The following is a 17,084-nucleotide window of genomic DNA, read 5'->3' as shown; positions in this document are numbered from 1 at the left end:
AATCGGATGCAATGCGATTGCAGGCGATCCTGTTACCACCAGCGCGTCTTCAAACATCTAAAGTTTCTAAACAAGCCATTTTCTCGTGAGCATTAAGATACTATCAAATTTTATGCTGTAACACACTGAGATGTGAGTTTGGAAATCTAGCAGGCGCAGAAGCCTGTAATGAAAACTCTAATGATTTATTTGTGCATGCATGTGTGAGAGAGAAAATGAACGTCTGAAAGCAGTAAGCCTGCAAAATCAGTTCTGAGCAGGATCTTTAGAGGGTGATCAGCATTTTTTTCAAAATCAATGCAAAATCAGGCCTACCTACACTACAGATCTGTATCAGTTTCATGCCAGTTTAGTTGTTATGGTTTCCCAGAAGTTTGGGCAGAGCAATCCTGGACGAGGTTTGGATGATACAAAGGCATCTCTCCATTCAGCCCAGCTGATCTCTGCTGGTGAAGGACCTATTGCGTCACTGAAATGTCAGCCTCTATGGTGATTTGTCCTACTTTACTGTTCTTGGTTTGAAGTGCTGGCCAATCCAGAAGGGCTGGCCAGTCCAGTCCAGTTTATAGCTAAAGACCCCTAAGGAGGGGGAACAATGGTGCCTTGAAATTTCTCATCAATAGTTAGTACCTGGACAGCAGATGGAGCAGGCACTCAGTTCAGCTGGTGACAACCTTCCCAAGGCTGAAAGGTATTTTATTGCTGTCTAAATGACAGGTCGCCTGATCACAGCCTTGTCCATAGACGCTCCATGAAAAAGCTGATCAACTGCAGGATTTGTGCAGCACGGCAAATGAACATCTTCGCAGTACCACCGCGAGGATTCATATTTACTGGCAACTTAAAAAGAGTTATTGTGCCAGCCCAGTATCTATGCAAGATCTTGAATACACTCCACATGCATGTTTATACCTAGTGGTCTGGATTTAGTATCTGTTTGGAATGTTGGAAAGGCCAAATAGAAATTGGCTCGGGGTTTATTACAGGCCTTTGGCAAGAGAGAGTTCTGAAAATAAAATATGTAGGCCAAGTTATTTCTGTCTCCCCTCCATCCTCCTTCACTGAGCCCTGCATTTATTTACTGTCCAGTGAGCTCCCAGCACCAACCCACCATGTTTTGCCTCCCAAGGTAACTACGCTGGACAAAGTTCCACAGAGTGAGGCCCAGGGGTTCAGTTCTTATCTTGGGTAGCATCCTGCACTACCACCAGTGAAGCACTGAAGCATCTGAGCTGCAAACTTTGCCTAGCACAGGAGATCCCCTGCTTAGATCTCTCAATGCCTTTTTAGCCACACGTTTATTTCCCCACTCTGGAATTTATTTTCACGAAAAGCCAGCTAAAAGTGTCCTAAATCTGCCTTCAACAGCCTGGTGCTTTTCAGATGTTGCTGGACCACAACTCACATTGGCCTCAGCCGGCACACCTCTAAATAAATCCATTTTGATCAGAGGTCTGAGAGAGGAGGTTAATTCTCTCCCTACCCCCTGTGACTTTTTTTGTGACTGAAATCAACCCCTCTCCCACCCAAAAAGCTGTTAATAGCCACATATAAGAGGAAGGCAAATGTCCGTGTTGTGCCTGCCTGTCTCTGTCCCCTCCTGTTGGAATAATAATAATAATAATAATTTATTTCTACCTCACCCATCTGGCTGGGTTTTCCAGCCACTCCAGGCAGCTTCCAACAAAAGATTAAAAATACATTAAAACATCTGTCATTAAAAACTTCCCTAAACAGGGCTGTCTTCAGATGTCTTCTAAATGTCAGATAGTTGTTTATTTCCTTGACATCTGATGGGAGGGCATTCCACAGGGCGGCCGCCACTACCGAGAAGGCCCTCTTATGGTGCTCTTAAGTCTTAAATGGTGTTCTTAAAGCTTTTAAAAAAAAGTATGTTGGGAGATCTGATCCTGCATCTCCCTTGAGATGGACCCTAAGTTGTGTACCTCATACAATGCCACACAATTGTACCTTGCAATGCCACCATGGAGGCTGGGCCATCACTTTTAGGGCAAAATGATGTGTTAGATTAGCTAGGTAGCTGGGAGATGGAGGGGGGGTCTCAATCTGGATCAGCGCCCCCCCTGCATATTTGTGATTTGCATCGGGGGAGGGGAACTCTCTCATTTGCATCAATGTGAGCTTCCCCTCCTTATGCAAACAGGGGGTCCAATACAGACTAGGAACACAGGAAGCTATCTTCATACTGACCAAGACCATTCGTAGAAGTTGGATGGAGAATCCTACACTTCAGGGGGTTGGACTAGATGCTCCTCAGGATCCCTTCCAACTCCACAATTCTAAGATTCTGTGGTCCACCTGGGCTCAGGATTGTCCATCCTGATTGGCAGTGATGTTCCAGACTTTCAGACGGGGGTTTTCCCTGGAGATGCAAGGAATTGAACCTAGGGAACTTCTGCATGTAAATCCGAAGCTCTGCCACTGAGCTAGGCCCTTTCCATAGAGCTCCACTACCCCCATGCCAGAGTTCCAATCTGGATTGGGGCTTTAGGGTACACAGCTAATATAACATACGGTACGGCTTGCAAGTGGATCTAATACAAAAGCTCTAGTCTTGACTTATATAGCAGTTGCTCCAGTTTTTTCTGCACCGTTTCTAGAACATCTCCAGGACATAAGAACAGCCCTGCTGGACCCAGCATCCTGTTCTCACAGTGGTCCACCAGGTGCCTGTGGGAAACTCACAGGTAGGACCTGACTTGAACACAATAACACTCCGCCCGCGATTTCCAGCTATAGGTATTCAAAGGCTTATTGCCTCTGATAGTGAAGGTGGAACATGACTATCGTGGCTCACAGTCACGGGTGGATGTTGGGATATAGTTCCATTCCACCTTAAAAGGAACAAGCATGACTGTTGTGTGTCACATGCCTGTTTACTTCCAGCACAGGCTTGCTGGGACCTTCCGTTGATATACTGCTTTTGTTCTATTGCTGTGTGCTTGAACACAAAGGGAAGCAGACATGTTTTTCCCTTTGTTCCTGAACTATGCTGAATAAACGCCTGTAAATAATGCTTACACATGTCTCTGTCCGCCACTTCCGCTGTGAAGATTTATTCACTCTGCTGATAAAGCGTGCTCAAGTTTCTGAAGGCTTCTGAAGCTAGGAGTCGCTGATTGATGCTGTTCCAAGGGAGACGGGAGTTTGCCCGGCTGCCGGCCGGTGGCTGGAGCCAGCTGGGGGCCTGCCTGATGCCCCCATCTCCCCAGCAGCATCCCAACAGGCCTTACACCTCCTAAATTCATCTAATCATCCTTTCAAACCATCCAAGTTGGTTACCATCACAACCTCTTGAGGGAGCAAATCCCATAGATTAACTTCACACTTTGTAAAGAAGCACTTCCGTTGGACAGCTCTAGGCTATAGTGTTATGAGAGACAAAGGAAAACTTTTTTTCTATTCATTCCCCCCCCCCCCATGCACGGTTTCCTAGAACTCTACTGTGTCTCCTCTTACTCCCCCCCCCCTTAACTAAAAATGTCCCCAAAAGTTGTAACGTTTCCTCATAGGGGCACCCATCGTTTTGGTTGCTCTTTCCAGCTCTTAAAAAAAGGAGGGAATTTAAAAGCTTGGGTTGCCGCTCCTCTTAACAGGCCTTTAACAGCAGCCTGACAACAGAAACTGAGAAGGCAACGTTAATGTGTATGTCGGAGGCAGGTGAGTAAAACCAGGGAGTGCCCTCAGATTTGGCAATCCTTCGTAATATGGCGCCCTGAGCGAGGCAAAAAATGGGCACCCACAAATGGATCATCTCAATTTTGGATCTTCTCAGTTTTGCATCCTCTCGGCTCAGGGCCCTGTGGGGCCCTAAATGCAGAGCTTCTACCTTTGAAAAACACCACCTAGTAGCTATCAAGAAGAAGAAAACACTGAGGCTTGGTACACCCCTGTTCTGTCTGAATCCAGAGTGCTCCCATTGCTTTGAAGCCGCAATCGACATCTATCCTGTAGTTCCTTGAGAAATATTGCGTTTTGATGCATTTCCCTGCAAACTAGCTTCAATCCGATTTGGAGACGTAAGCCCTATGAAGACACCCGCACCCCTTCTCCACCCACTGGTGGTACAGACAGAAAAGTGGGCAATTTGGGGGGAAATGTATCCTGCCGTACCGATTTGTGCAACAGCATGCAAATGCAGTTTGAAACGCAGCGTGGGGGAAATGGCTTCACTGTGTTTTAAGCAGGTCATGTGAACACAGCCCGGGTGAAGCTAGGGGATGGGTACAACGGACGAGGACATTATGATGGGATGCGGTCACCCTTGCAGGGTGCGATGGATGACGTTATGGGATGGACACCGTGCTCGGGAGACGTGTGGCTGGCGATCAAGCGCTGAGAGTGGCGGTGGTTTTACCTTTGGGCGGAGCTCTGCGGTTGGAAAGACCTTGCAATGTGAACCGCTTTCTAGCAAGAGCTGAGCGCTCAAGATTAAGGCTGGTGGAATAATCAGCTAGGAGAAAGAGGCAGAGGGAAGAGAGAGGTGAGGCAGGGCAGAGGTGTCAGCCTTGCAGCTTGTGGAGAGAGCAAAGTCAAGAGCTTGTGGAGGGGGGGGGGCGGTGATTAAAAATTTGGAACGCTTGGCCAGCCGTGTGCTTGCGCAGCAAGTGAGTAGCTGGGAAGGTGGCTGTGGAAACAAGGAAGCAAACTAGCTGAGCCAAACATCCTTCTTGTTATGCAAGGGATAGATTTGACTAGCTAGGTTTCACCTGGGAGCAAAATGGAGAAGGCGGGAAGGTGCTTTGTGGGGAGGGAGGGAACACACAGTTCCAAAAGGAAGACAAGTCAGCAGGAAAGTACCGGTAAGTGAAAAGTGAGTAGTTAAAAAAAGACAAAAAGAACCCTCTAGTGTTCACAAAACACCCAAGGCTGCTCACGGAATTATGGACCATTGAGTGGAACCCTTTAAAGCATCAAGGCCACATTCCCTTCCCGGCAACCGTCCAGGGTGGGCGGAGCCATAATCAAAAGTGGGTGGAGCAATGGGTGTGGCTCTTACCTTTGTGCAGTAGACCACACTAAAGCCAGAGGTTTCTGCAAATTCTCACACCTCTCCATCCTCCAACCAGGCAAGCAACAGGCATAATCACAGTTACTTGAGGAGGGCACTTGAGGAGTAGGGTTGGCGAGGGTTGTAGCCTAGGGGGAGAATCTTTAGGGCTTGAGGTTCCCCATTCCCAATGCAGGGATTGTTCTGAAATAGGGCTTCCAGTGTAACAATATGAGCTGAATGTATGAAGGTGAAAACCCTCCATGATGCGCTCACCAGCAGCCATGCCCAAGCAAAGCTGTCTCTTTGCAGGTGCCCCTGGCGCAGCAAATCCTCCCAAAATATTATTTATTTTTACAAATGTTTGAGTGACTTTTCACAATGCTACTTACAAAAAATAATATTGTGCTGAAAGAAAAAATCACGGCAAAAACTCAATACCAAAAAAGAAGAAGAAGAATCTGTCAACTGAAATCAAGATAAATATCTACAAATCTGTATAACCACAGTGTCCATGTTGTACGCTTCTGCATACGAAAAGGTTGAAGAAGAAGAAGAAGAGTTTGGACTTGATATCCCGCCTTTCACTCCCCTTAAGGAGTCTCAAAGCGGCTCACAATCTCCTTTCCCTTCATCCCCCAGAACAAATACTCTGTGAGGTGAGTGGGGCTGAGAGACTTCAGAGAAGTCTGACTAGCCCAATGTCACCCAGCAGTTGCATTTGGAGGAGCGGGGAAGCGAACACAGTTCACCAGATTAGGAGTCCACTGCTCTTAACCACTACACCACGCTGGTGTTAGCATTGCACTCCTCCCATTGCAAGGATCACCAGATTCTTGTTTATTTTCTATTCCGTGAGAAAGGAAGCTAGTCTGTGTGACTTCTGTCTCTGGTACTATTGTACTTTTTCTTTCTGCTCTGCCTTGCGACGAGATGGGATGTCTGTATGAGGGCTGCTCCTCTCATACGTGTTTGTTATGTTCTTTAATCTGTAATTAGTAGAAATAAAGTAGGTATGCCCAGATACCTCCTCATCTCCGTCTGAGCTGCTTTTACTCTGCTATACCGGGTGCTCACAAGACAGCAGCTGTGAGTACCAGAACCCCAGGACTCCTTCCCAGGAATGCTGCATAGCTGTTCCAGTGCCGGAGGAGGCCGTGGGGCCTGCAGGAGTGTTAATAATAATAATGATAATTTATTATTTATACCCCACCCATCTGGCTGGGTTTCCCTAGCCACTCTGGGCAGCTTCCAACAAATATTAAAACACAGTGGTCTGTTAAACATTAAAAGCTTCCCTAAACAGGGCTGCCTTCAGATGTCTTCTAAAAGTTCTTCTCTTTGACACCTGGTGGGTGTTCCATTAGCTGGCTCCCTTTGGGAGGCCGGTTGCCTTTGACTGCTGGCAAAAGAAGATCAAGGATCTGTCCTGGCTAACCTGCCTTGCTCATACATTTGAGACACAGGGTTTTCTGGGTCGTAGTGGGGATCCCCATGAAATTTAATCTTTAACTCTCCCCTCTCCCAGAAATGCTTTCTAACTTGAAATCTGAAATGGCCTTGCCAGCAGCAGGGTCAACGACGAGGCACGGGAGCAGCATCAACAGACAACAACGGCAATGAAGGGGTAGAACAGGAATGAGGAACCTGTGCTCTTCCCCCCCGTCCCCCAGATGTTGAACTCTGGCTTTCATCCTGGCTGGGGCTGATGAGAGATGGAAGGGCCACAGGTTCTGCATTCCAGGGGGGAAAGTGGAGTCCACTAAAGGTGTCTTCCCCAAGGGCCCCCCATATCCTGGAGTCAGCACTGCCTGGCAATACTATCTTGGGGAGCCATAAACCAACTATAACCAACACGCCATGGCCCATCCTTGTTTTTCTTCAAGAGATGAGTCTTCTGGGTTAGCTCATGCCAGAGTGCCATCGTTTGCACACTAATTTACCCCCCTTTTTTTCTAAAGGAAATATATTGCTTTTCCTTATGGCACACCTGTGAACTAGGTTCAAACTTTTCACGACTTTTTGCGGAATTTCAGCCACAAAATGACTGAGGATCCCTGACATGAACATGAAATTAAATCCCAAATCAGCCAGCAGATGGTGCATCAGATGGTGCACGCAAACTGTTGGACGGGTGGTTTGAAAAATAACATTAACACTGTGGAGCAGCTCTCCTGCTATTCAAATTGTCTGGAATTCTGCTACTTGGCAAGACTGACCAAACCTCAAACGGCTGAAACTGCTAGCTTACTAAACGCATAATATGTAGCCTCATATTTTGAAAAATCCTAAGGTAACAGCACTCTTGCTCTCCAAATCTACAGAATGCTTCAGATGAATGGAATTGCAGTACATGTTTTTCAGTGGAGAATGAATGAAGAATTCACACGACCACACGGTGAGTGGTTTGCCTTGTGCCCTCTCCCCACAAAACAGCATTTGCAAAACAAGTTGCTGTAAACTAGAGAAATGTTTGCCTGATATAAACTTTCCACCATGCAAATGAGCTGCCAGTTGAATTCAGTTTCTGCTCCCTTGGCACCTCCAGGTAAAAGGATGCTCAGCTAGCTTCAGAAGACCTCTGCCTGAGGTCCTGAGGTACCACTGCTAGTCAGGGGAGACAATACTGGCTGAGCGTCAGTCGAGCGTCAGTCAATTGACTTGCTGTCAAAGCTTTGGATGGCCCCTGTGTCAAAATCGTAACCATTCAGGGAGCAGCTTTAGCTCAGTAGCAGAGCACAGAAGGCCACAGGTTTGATCCTCAGCAACTCCAGTTAAAAAGCGCCTTGAGTGGGAAAGCCTGCCTGCATACAATGTGACATGAAAGTCCAACACTATGTGCCCAAGCCATCACTTGGTTTTGCACTCATCACTTGATGTTCCAAGTGATAGAAGTCCCAAGCATCATGCAACCAAGTGATAAGAGATGAAAGGATGTCCTGTCCATTCTTGTGTGAAGTAGCCCAGCACTTTGCATAACAGCCAAGGCAAGTTCGGTAAGGGCTCATTCACACTTCTTGTCCTGCAGCTTCCCCCTTCCCCCAAGAGCAATCGACAATTCAAGTTTTCTTTGGATTGATGCTTGCTCTGATTTAGCACCAAAGAGTGGGTTTCCCCTGGGAAAGGAGCGGGTCAAGTAGAAAATCACTTGAACCCAGGCTTTCTAGGCATGAGGCAAGCAGAAGTGAGGGTGAGCCCTGTGTTGTCATTCAAAGGTGTTTCCAGAAATCCCTGTGTGTGTTGTGCCTGCAAAGTGTGGATCAGGACCAGAAGGCACCCTGCAGTTCATGCAGGTCACTTTGAAGCCCAAATTCCTGCCCTCTTGTCAAACTGCTGGTGTGGGAAAGGAGAAATTTGCGGAGGGAAACGGCATGCGCACCATCTCCTCTAGCTTTCTGCCTTAGAGTTCTTCCGTCTCTGCACTGCCTACCTCTTTTTTGTCTGGCGTTGGGGCTGATGTTCCTGTCCCGGTTGTTGGACATTTCCAGGCTTGAGAGCTCAGATTTGTTCTCGCACAAACTCATGGACTTCCTGCCGTACCTTTAGAGACAAAAGAAATGCAACAAGTGTTTTTAAAATAGGCACTAAAAGGGCATCAATGTGCAGTGGTGCATTGAGGCGATTTCTAGACTTTGGACTTTGTGCTCTTATAGGGAGGGTCCTTTCCAGAGTGCCGTGTGTCTCTTATTCCACTTGCTTCAACATGCCCTGTTACATCTGGGAACCCTCCTGCCCAGATACTCTGCCCTAAACCCTAAAGAGCCCTCCTGCCCTAAAGAGAGGAGCCCGGGTTCTCTGCCCTAAAGCCCAGCCCTCGTGGCACCATCAGAAATGGTCCTCTTGTTGCAGAATTTCCCCATCTCACTATGAATATGTCACCCCAGTTAAAATCCTTCCTGTCAGAGTGAGCTTTTGACTGTATAAACGTACAATGAGAGATGGAAGATAATTTGCTAGGCACATAATGAGCATGGTAATATAAATAAGCACAGGAAGCCAGGCTCAGTCATCTGTGGACCAAACAACTAGATAAGAAACCATTCACAAAATTAGCAGATTGCACTAGCGGATGGGGAAGAAATTTGGGTTTAGTTCAGATTTTAATGCAAACTTCCCTAAGTCCAATTTTTTTGATACAGTACACAAACTGGAATGGAGCTATCCTTTGAAATTTGCACCTCTCCAAATCTCGCAATGCAAACCAATATCCAACCAATAATATGTACAAAAAGGCATATATTAGAGGAAAGTGTGACTTTAAAAATGCACATATAAATGAAAATGGCATACCCAAATGCATTAAATAAGGGAGATTGCTTGCAAAAATGTAAAGACAAGGAGATACATGCATGAAAATGCTGACAATTTTTCATGAGGATTGTTTGTTTTTTAAGTTGTTAAGTAGGTTTACCATACGTCGAATCAGCAAAATGTCAGGGGAAATGCCAATGTGCGGCAGGGAAAAACCAGATGGGAAAAGCAGCGGAAACAGCTCAAAAAGCTGTTAGGGTTAGGTTTCCTTTAAAAAGCTCAACAACTTTGCGAGTGTCAGGAATTTTACTTTTTGAAATATGGCAACTCGATTGTTAACTGATGTGCCAAACTGAACTTAAATCTGGAGAAACGAGAGAAACTGAAATTGGCATATTTGCCCATCTCTATTGCCTCCCTCTGGGAACTACAGGCTGCATGATTCTCTCGTGAAAGGGAATGAATGTTTAAAATAGTTTAAACATATAGTGCAGAGATACCAGAAATGCAGCCAGCCTTCTGGAACATGCATCCATTATACTGCTTTACAAACTGGAGGACTCAAATGCCAGCGGTGCTCTCAGCAGAGTGCAGGACACGCAAATCAACAGCAGTTACTGCTTCAGAGTTAAAGGGAAACACCCCCACTACTGAACTGCTCACCCAATTCGTTTGCATAGAGGCTGCATAAACCTTCTTGCTCTCACCAGCACAACAGCTGCTCTCTGGAATGGTAGGTAGGAAGGGAAACTGTCTTGCTGCAAAATTTCCTCCTCTTTTCTGCAATTATTCACCAGAGGTAACTAAGGGGCAAAGCAGACGTGGCAGGGAGAACTACACCTGTTGCTCACAGGTCTGCCTGATCCATGTACAATGTGGCTCACACGAACTGCATGGGCATGTGGGATGCAAACTCCTATGGATGCATTCCATCTAGTGTGTGGACACTGACCAACAGTGGCTGTCTAGGGTTTCGGACAGAAGTCTTACCCAGCCTTATCTAGATTCAGGTAGGTAGCCATGTTGGTCTGATGCCGTCGAAATAAATAAATAAAAATTGTCCAGTAGCACCTTAGAGACCAACGAAGTTTGTTCTGGGTATAAGCTTTTGTGTACATGCACACAAAAGCTTATACCCAGCCTTATCAGGATGAGATGCCAGGTTTGGATCTGGGACTTTTTTGTGTGCAAGCACATAATCCCTTTCTCAGTTATTCAGCTTGACACTGAATAAGATGCTCCTGCACCTTTAACGTATGCTGCTATCTCATAGACTCATAGAGTTGGAAGGGACCCTGAGGATCATCTGGTCCAAACCCCTGGAATGCAGGAATATGCAGCTGTCCCTTACGGGGATGGAACCTGCAACCTTGGCATTGTCAACACCACACTCTAACCGACTGGGCTAAGCTCTTGATTTCAATTAGGCCCAGAGAACTCATTGCAAGCTTCACTTCCTCAGCGGCAGCCAGCATCGAAGATGATCAGGCTGGTGAAGCAGCAATATCGGCGACGCACAGACACAGTCTCAGATTCATAGAATAGAATCATAGAATCATAGAGTTGGAAGAGACCACAAGGGCCATCGAGTCCAACCCCCTGCCAAGCAGGAAACACCATCAGAGCACTCCTGACATATGGTTGTCAAGCCTCTGCTTAAAGACCTCCAAAGAAGGAGACTCCACCACACTCCTTGGCAGCAAATTCCACTGTCGAACAGCTCTTACTGTCAGGAAGTTCTTCCTAATGTTTAGGTGGAATCTTCTTTCTTGTAGTTTGGATCCATTGCTCCATGTCCGCTTCTCTGGACACGGAGCAATGGATCCATTGGGGGAGCAATGGATTCCTTGGGGGGAACCCTGAAGAGGAGGCGACTTAGGCAGCTATGGGCAGGCAGGGACCTTCAGCCTTCGCAACAGCTTCCCGGGGATGAGACCTGCCAGCAGAGCCGTCTTTCCTATTGAGGTTACTGGTGTGTTGCGCCTGGGCGCTAGCCTCTCAGGGGCGAGTGCCAGTGTGGTGTAGTGGTTAAGAGTGGTAGACTCGTAATCTGGGAAACCAGGTTCGCGTCTCTGCTCTTCCACATGCAGCTGTTGGGTGACCTTGGGCTAGTCACACTTCTCTGAAGTCTCAGCCTCACTCACCTCACAGAGTGTTTGTGGGGGAGGAGGGCAAAGGAGAATGTTAGCTGCTTTGAGACTCCTTCGGGTAGTGATAAAGAGGGATATCAAATCCAAATCCAAACTCCTCCTCCTTTCCCTGCACACCCGCTAGCTTTGCCCCGTCAACCATATGGCTGGCGGGCATGCAGCTTGCCTCCCAAGCCTCCGCGGGAGGAGAGCGATCCCTGCAGAGGCTTGGGAAAAGGTCAACAACTCTGGGAAACAGGGGCTGGGGCACCGGAGGGATCTTTGCACCACAGAGCAGGATATGCTTAAGATGGCCCTGCCTTCCAGAGATGAGTTGCTGTGTTCATCAGGCCCGATGCTCCTGTGCAGATCCTGCTTTTGCGAATAAGGAGTTAACCCCAACTTTGAATCATGGGATTGCAGAGTTGGAAGGGATCCCAGGGGTCATCTAGTCCAACCCTCTGTGGCCACTTTGGTCTTTGGTCCCACCAATTGCCTCTGAGCCACCTCGACCTACTTGAATAGCATGTTTCCTTACATGCTATTTCCCTGCCTCAGTTTCTTTGCAAACACCAACGCCAAAATAAATATACTGTATATTCAAAGTCCAAGCAAACTGGGATTACTTCTCATTTTACTTTATTGCTCTTCCAACTTGCTAACCCGAGGACACTTTCCCTGAAGAGATGTTACCCAGTTAGAATTTATGGCAGCAATGAAACGGCTGGTGCCAGACATCATATGGTCCCAAAGAGCATGATTTCAGAGCAATGGCGTACATTTAAACACCTCTTCAGACCCGTACATTTCTGAGATGGTGTGTCAGGATTGTATATGAGCTTATTACTTCTGCACCTAGTTGGTCATATGCTCCCTGGGTGCCCACGTGCATGGAATTTATCTATATAATTTATATTTATCTATATAATTAATCTCGATGTAAAAAAGAGATCTGTAAACAATTATATACAAAATAAATCTCTATGTGATTTACCTAAAATATAATCAGGATAAAAAAAAAATAGAGAGATTCCTTAAAATACAGAGTGGTCTTATGAGTATATCAGAGCAACTGGGGAGGGAAAGGGGGGGGATCAAAAGAGAATGAACCCATCAAAATTAAAATTTTGGAAATGGGAAGAGGGGAGGAGAATACGATCTGGCGTCTGGCTTTCTCCTGGTTCAAATAATTCTCTTTCCTGGAAGAAAGAAAAGAAATCCCATCACCCCCTCCCCCCAAAAATCCCACCATCCACTGATTACACTTTATCTTTCCAAATAAATTTACAAACGCACACAGTGAAATTAACCTCCGAGTACCTGGCAGCTTCACGCTGATGCACTGGGGCAAAAATAACTGTAAATAGCAGATGCCAAGTTTTAGCTATTAAAGGGAGAAGTGGGTGGGAAAGGGGTGGGGAGAGAAATCTGTAGGATGCAGCTTTCGTCAGATCTTGGGAGAAAGATTTATTAATGTGTGGCTTATGTCCCTAGTGTTATATCCTCCTAAAGCCCTGCCTTAGCCCTTTCCGGGGAGATCTGGCCTTTCTAAGCAAGCAGCGCAGCCCCTGCAGGAAGCTGCCTTGCAAGCCGGTCCCTCAGCTGCCTCTGGACCTGGAGGAGGAACGCACTCTGCACGCGCTCAGGAGCGCGTCTCGGCACCGCCTGCTCACCGGCATTGTTGACAAGCAGCAGCCACTCCATCGGCCCGTCTCCGCGGAGCTCCCAGGTGCTGCAGCCCATCTTCCGAGGCCAGGTTGGCAGGCAGGCCGTGCATGCAGAGCGCTGGGCAGGGGGACGCAGCTTGCCCCCCAGCTGCTCCAGCACAGCCACCGAGCGTGCCACCAGCATCTAACTGGGATCTAACAGAAGTGACTACTGGGGAAAGGGGCAGCAAGTGGAGGCTGAGATAGGTGGCGTTCTGAAAGAGCCCCTAGCAGATACAGTGATACCTTGGTTTAAGAACAGCTTGGTTTATGAACAACTTGGATTAAGAACGCTGCAAACCCGGAAGTAGGTGTTTTGGTCTGTGAACTTTGCCTTGGAAGCAGAACATGTTCCGCTTCCTGTTGAGTGTGTTCCATTTGTAAATTGAGTCCCCCACTGCTATGGGAAAGCACGCCTTGGTTTAAGAACGCTTTGGTTTAAGAACGGACTTCCGGAACGGATTAAGTTCGTAAACCAAGGTACCACTGTACATGAGCAAAGAAGGGAGGAATCAGGCAACGACTCCAGAATATATGGAGCAATAAGCAGGGAACACCAGAGGCACCAGAGGAAAGGTGCCTGCACTGTGTGAGGAACAGTTTAGCAATAGTGGGCAGATGGGATTGAGCAAGCAGGACGAGGAGGTGGCAACAGGCTCCCACAGCACACCAGGTTGCTAATCAATTTAATCAGGCTTCCCGGTTTTCAGTATACTCCATGAGCCTCTAGGTGTGAAGCAAATTGAGATGCAAAGTGGCCCCACCCAAGGTGCTATTCTCCTGTAGTCCTGGTTAGATCTTGGCTGTGAGTCCTGGAAGAACTGCTCCTTGCCTTGCAGGTCTTGTTCCACTTGGCTCGGGAGGAAGGAGGAAGGAGGTGGACTGACTCCACCTACAAAACCTGAGGCTGTTGCTAAAGATGCTTGGGTTTGGGTGTTGTTGCGGGGAGAGTTGCAGCTGCTGGTGGTTTTTTGTATCTGTATTTCAGATCTTCTGATTTATGTGAAAATTGTTCAGTTTGTGTACTATTTATTTATTTATTTGTTTGTTTGTATTATTATTATTACGGCATGACTTTATGTCACACTGCAGTTCCGTATTTTTTTATTTATGCATTTATATATTTATGTATTTTTTTATTAAATTTGTATACGGCCCTTCATCTGTAGATCTCAGGGTGGTCCAAAACATTAAAATACAATATAAAACCACAAAATACATAATATAAACAACAACAAACCAATAAACCTCCTCCCCCATGTTGTAAGCAGCCTTGAGCATGGTTTGAACTGTAGAAAGGTGGCATAAAAAGGTAAAGATAAAGGACCCCTGACCATTAAGTCCAGTTGCGAATGACTCTGGAGTTGCGGTGCTCATCTCGCTTTATTGGCCAAGCGAGCCGGCGTACAGCTTCCGGGTCATGTGGCCAGCATGACTAAGCCACTTCTGGCAAACCAGAGCAGCGCACGGAAACGCCGTTCACCTTCCCGCCGGAGCGGTACCTATTTATCTACTTGCACTATGATGTGCTTTCGAACTGCTAGGTGGGCAGGAGCTGGGACCGAGCAACAGGAGCTTACACCGTTGCGGGGATTCGAACCACCGACCTTCTGATTGACAAGCCCTAGGCTCGGTGGTTTAGACCACAGCGCCACCCTAAAATTATGTATGTATGTATATCTGGTACGCTCTGCAGTGAAGATTGTATGGCACCCATGTGCTTTCAAAAATGTAACAGCATACAGTGGTACCTCGGGTTAAGTACTTAATTCGTTCGGGAGGTCTGTTCTTAACCTGAAACTGTTCTTAACCTGAAGCACCACTTTAGCTAATGGGGCCTTCTGCTGCCGCGCCGCTAGAACACGATTTCTGTTCTCATCCTGAAGCAAAGTTCTTAACCCGAGGTACTATTTCTGGGTTAGCGGAGTCTGTAACCTGAAGCGTATGTAACCTGAAGCGTATGTAACCCAAGGTACCACTGTACTATAAAATAGCATCCTAGATAGCAATTACCTGGAGGAGCTGAATGAATTCATGGGCGCATGGTACACACTCTCGGTGATTCTTTGGTGTAGTTGGCTTGCCTCTGTTAAAGAAAACAAGGAAAGGTTGGGTTTGTGCAGCTTTCAACGAAGTTTTACTCAGCATAGACCCACTGAAATTAATGACCATGACTAAGTTAGGTCTATTAATTTTAATAAGTTCACTCTGAGTGGTACCCTCCCTGTGGAACGCCCTCCCATCAGATGTCAAAGAGATAAGGAAATACACAACTTTTAGAAGACATCTGAAGGCAGCCCTGTATCGGGAAGTTTTAAATGTGCTTTCCTATGATTTTATATGTGCTGGAAGCCGCCCAGAGTGGCTGGGGGAAACCTGCCAGATGGGCAGGGTATAAATAACAAAAAATATTATTAAGTGCCGCCCTATGTGATTTGTTGTGCACAAGCACAAAGAGAGTGACCTAGATCACACATACTACAAGTTAAATATGAGTTGCCCAACAGGCAATCAAACCAATCATAGCATAGGTTTCCAAAGTTTGTCTTCCAGCCGGTCTGACTTCATGGCCAGGTGACCAAGCAAACCATGGTTAATGAAGGGTGCTGTGTTCACATGCAACATCAGGCCGTGGTTAAAACAAACCGAGGTTTCTAAGCCAGAAACAGCCCATGGCTTCAGATCACCAGAGAGTAAAGAAACCAGAGTTAAGCTATTGGGGCAGGGTTCACACTTAACAATAACCCACAGTTTTAGTAGTATGTGTGAACCAGGCAGATATGAACACCATGCCCAGGTTCTTGAGCTAACAGGGCTGGATGAATCATGAACCTCATTGGGCCACGTGCCTCAGGTGGTGGGTGCAGAAGGGCAGGGGACTGTGCCCTCCATCTGCCAAATGAAAAGCATTGCCAAATGAAAAGCATCTGCCAAATGAAAAGTTTTATTTCTGACTATCGGTCGAATAAAGGAAATTGATTGATTGACTATCTTGCTAGAGTGGTGCATGCTCTGGTTATCTCTTGCTTAGACTGCTGTAATGCGCTCTACGTGGGGCTACCTTTGAAGGTGACCCGGAAACTACAACTAATCCAGAATGCGGCAGCTAGACTGGTGACTGGGAGCGGCCGCCGAGACCACATAACACCAGTCTTGAAAGACCTACACTGGCTCCCAGTACGTTTCCAAGCACAATTCAAAGTGTTGGTGCTGACCCTTTGAAGCCTTAAACAGCCTCGGTCCAGTATACCTGAAGGAGCGTCTCCACCCCCATTGTTGAGCCTGGACACTGAGGTCCAGCGCTGACAGCCTTCTGGCAGTTCCCTCGCTGCGAGAAGCCAAGTTACAGGGAACCAGGCAGAGGGCCTTCTCAGTAGTAGTGCCTGCCCTCCCATCAGATGTCAAGGAAATAAACACCTACCTGACTTTTAGAAGACATCTGAAGGCAGCCCTGCTTAGGGAAGTTTTTAATGACCGATGCTTTAATGTATTTTTAATCTCCCCTTCCTGTTTGCCTGCAGGTTTGAAGTTTTTTGGAACATTGTTTTTATTCACTTTCATCTTCAAACCGCTTAGCATGGTTGCACTGAGATATATCTTCGTTTGCATTAGAGAATACGACATGCAACAATTACAGCAAAGGCACAGCCATCACGGCAAGTCGCAGCTGAAGACCGTGAAACTGTCTAACCCACTTTTAAAGCCATCCTTTGTTGGCGGCTACCAGAATGGTGTGAATTGCATAGTTTTAATATGCGATGTGCGAATAAGATCCTCCTTTTTTCATCTGTGAACATGCCTGTGGCATCTTCAGACGCCGAATGCAGGTTACAGTTCATATTACCTACGCATGTAAAACGCAATACGCGTAGGCCCAGATCTTGTGGCCAATCGCTGGATTCCATTCATGACTGTGTGACCTAGATCTCTGTGCACCAGATTTTATGTGCATAGGCAGGATTTGAATGTTACACCCTGGATGGAAAT

At 46.8% G+C, this 17,084-nt stretch overlaps 1 protein-coding gene across 8 annotated transcripts in view; it reads right to left on the bottom strand.

Moving 5' to 3' along the window:
- The window catches only part of MCF2L2 (MCF.2 cell line derived transforming sequence-like 2), a 224,741-nt gene that overhangs the window by 16,190 nt on the left and 191,467 nt on the right, over positions 1 to 17,084 (bottom strand). For 4 of the 8 annotated variants that reach the window (XM_077929727.1, XM_077929726.1, XM_077929730.1 and 1 more), the window contains exons 25-27: positions 15,111 to 15,183; positions 8,442 to 8,551; positions 4,379 to 4,474 (exon numbers count right to left, since the gene is read on the bottom strand). In XM_077929727.1, the coding sequence (XP_077785853.1) occupies positions 4,379 to 4,474; positions 8,442 to 8,551; positions 15,111 to 15,183 (279 nt within the window). The remainder of the gene's footprint in view (positions 1 to 4,378; positions 4,475 to 8,441; positions 8,552 to 15,110; positions 15,184 to 17,084) is intronic. The other 4 variants (XM_077929731.1, XM_077929732.1, XM_077929733.1 and 1 more) reach the window with 1 other exon arrangement.

Source organism: Podarcis muralis, chromosome 6, assembly GCF_964188315.1.
Source record: "Podarcis muralis chromosome 6, rPodMur119.hap1.1, whole genome shotgun sequence".
Lineage (NCBI taxonomy): Eukaryota > Metazoa > Chordata > Lepidosauria > Squamata > Lacertidae > Podarcis > Podarcis muralis.
The sequence above is the reverse complement of the archived record's forward strand: the minus strand, read 5'-3'. Positions and strand labels throughout refer to the sequence as shown.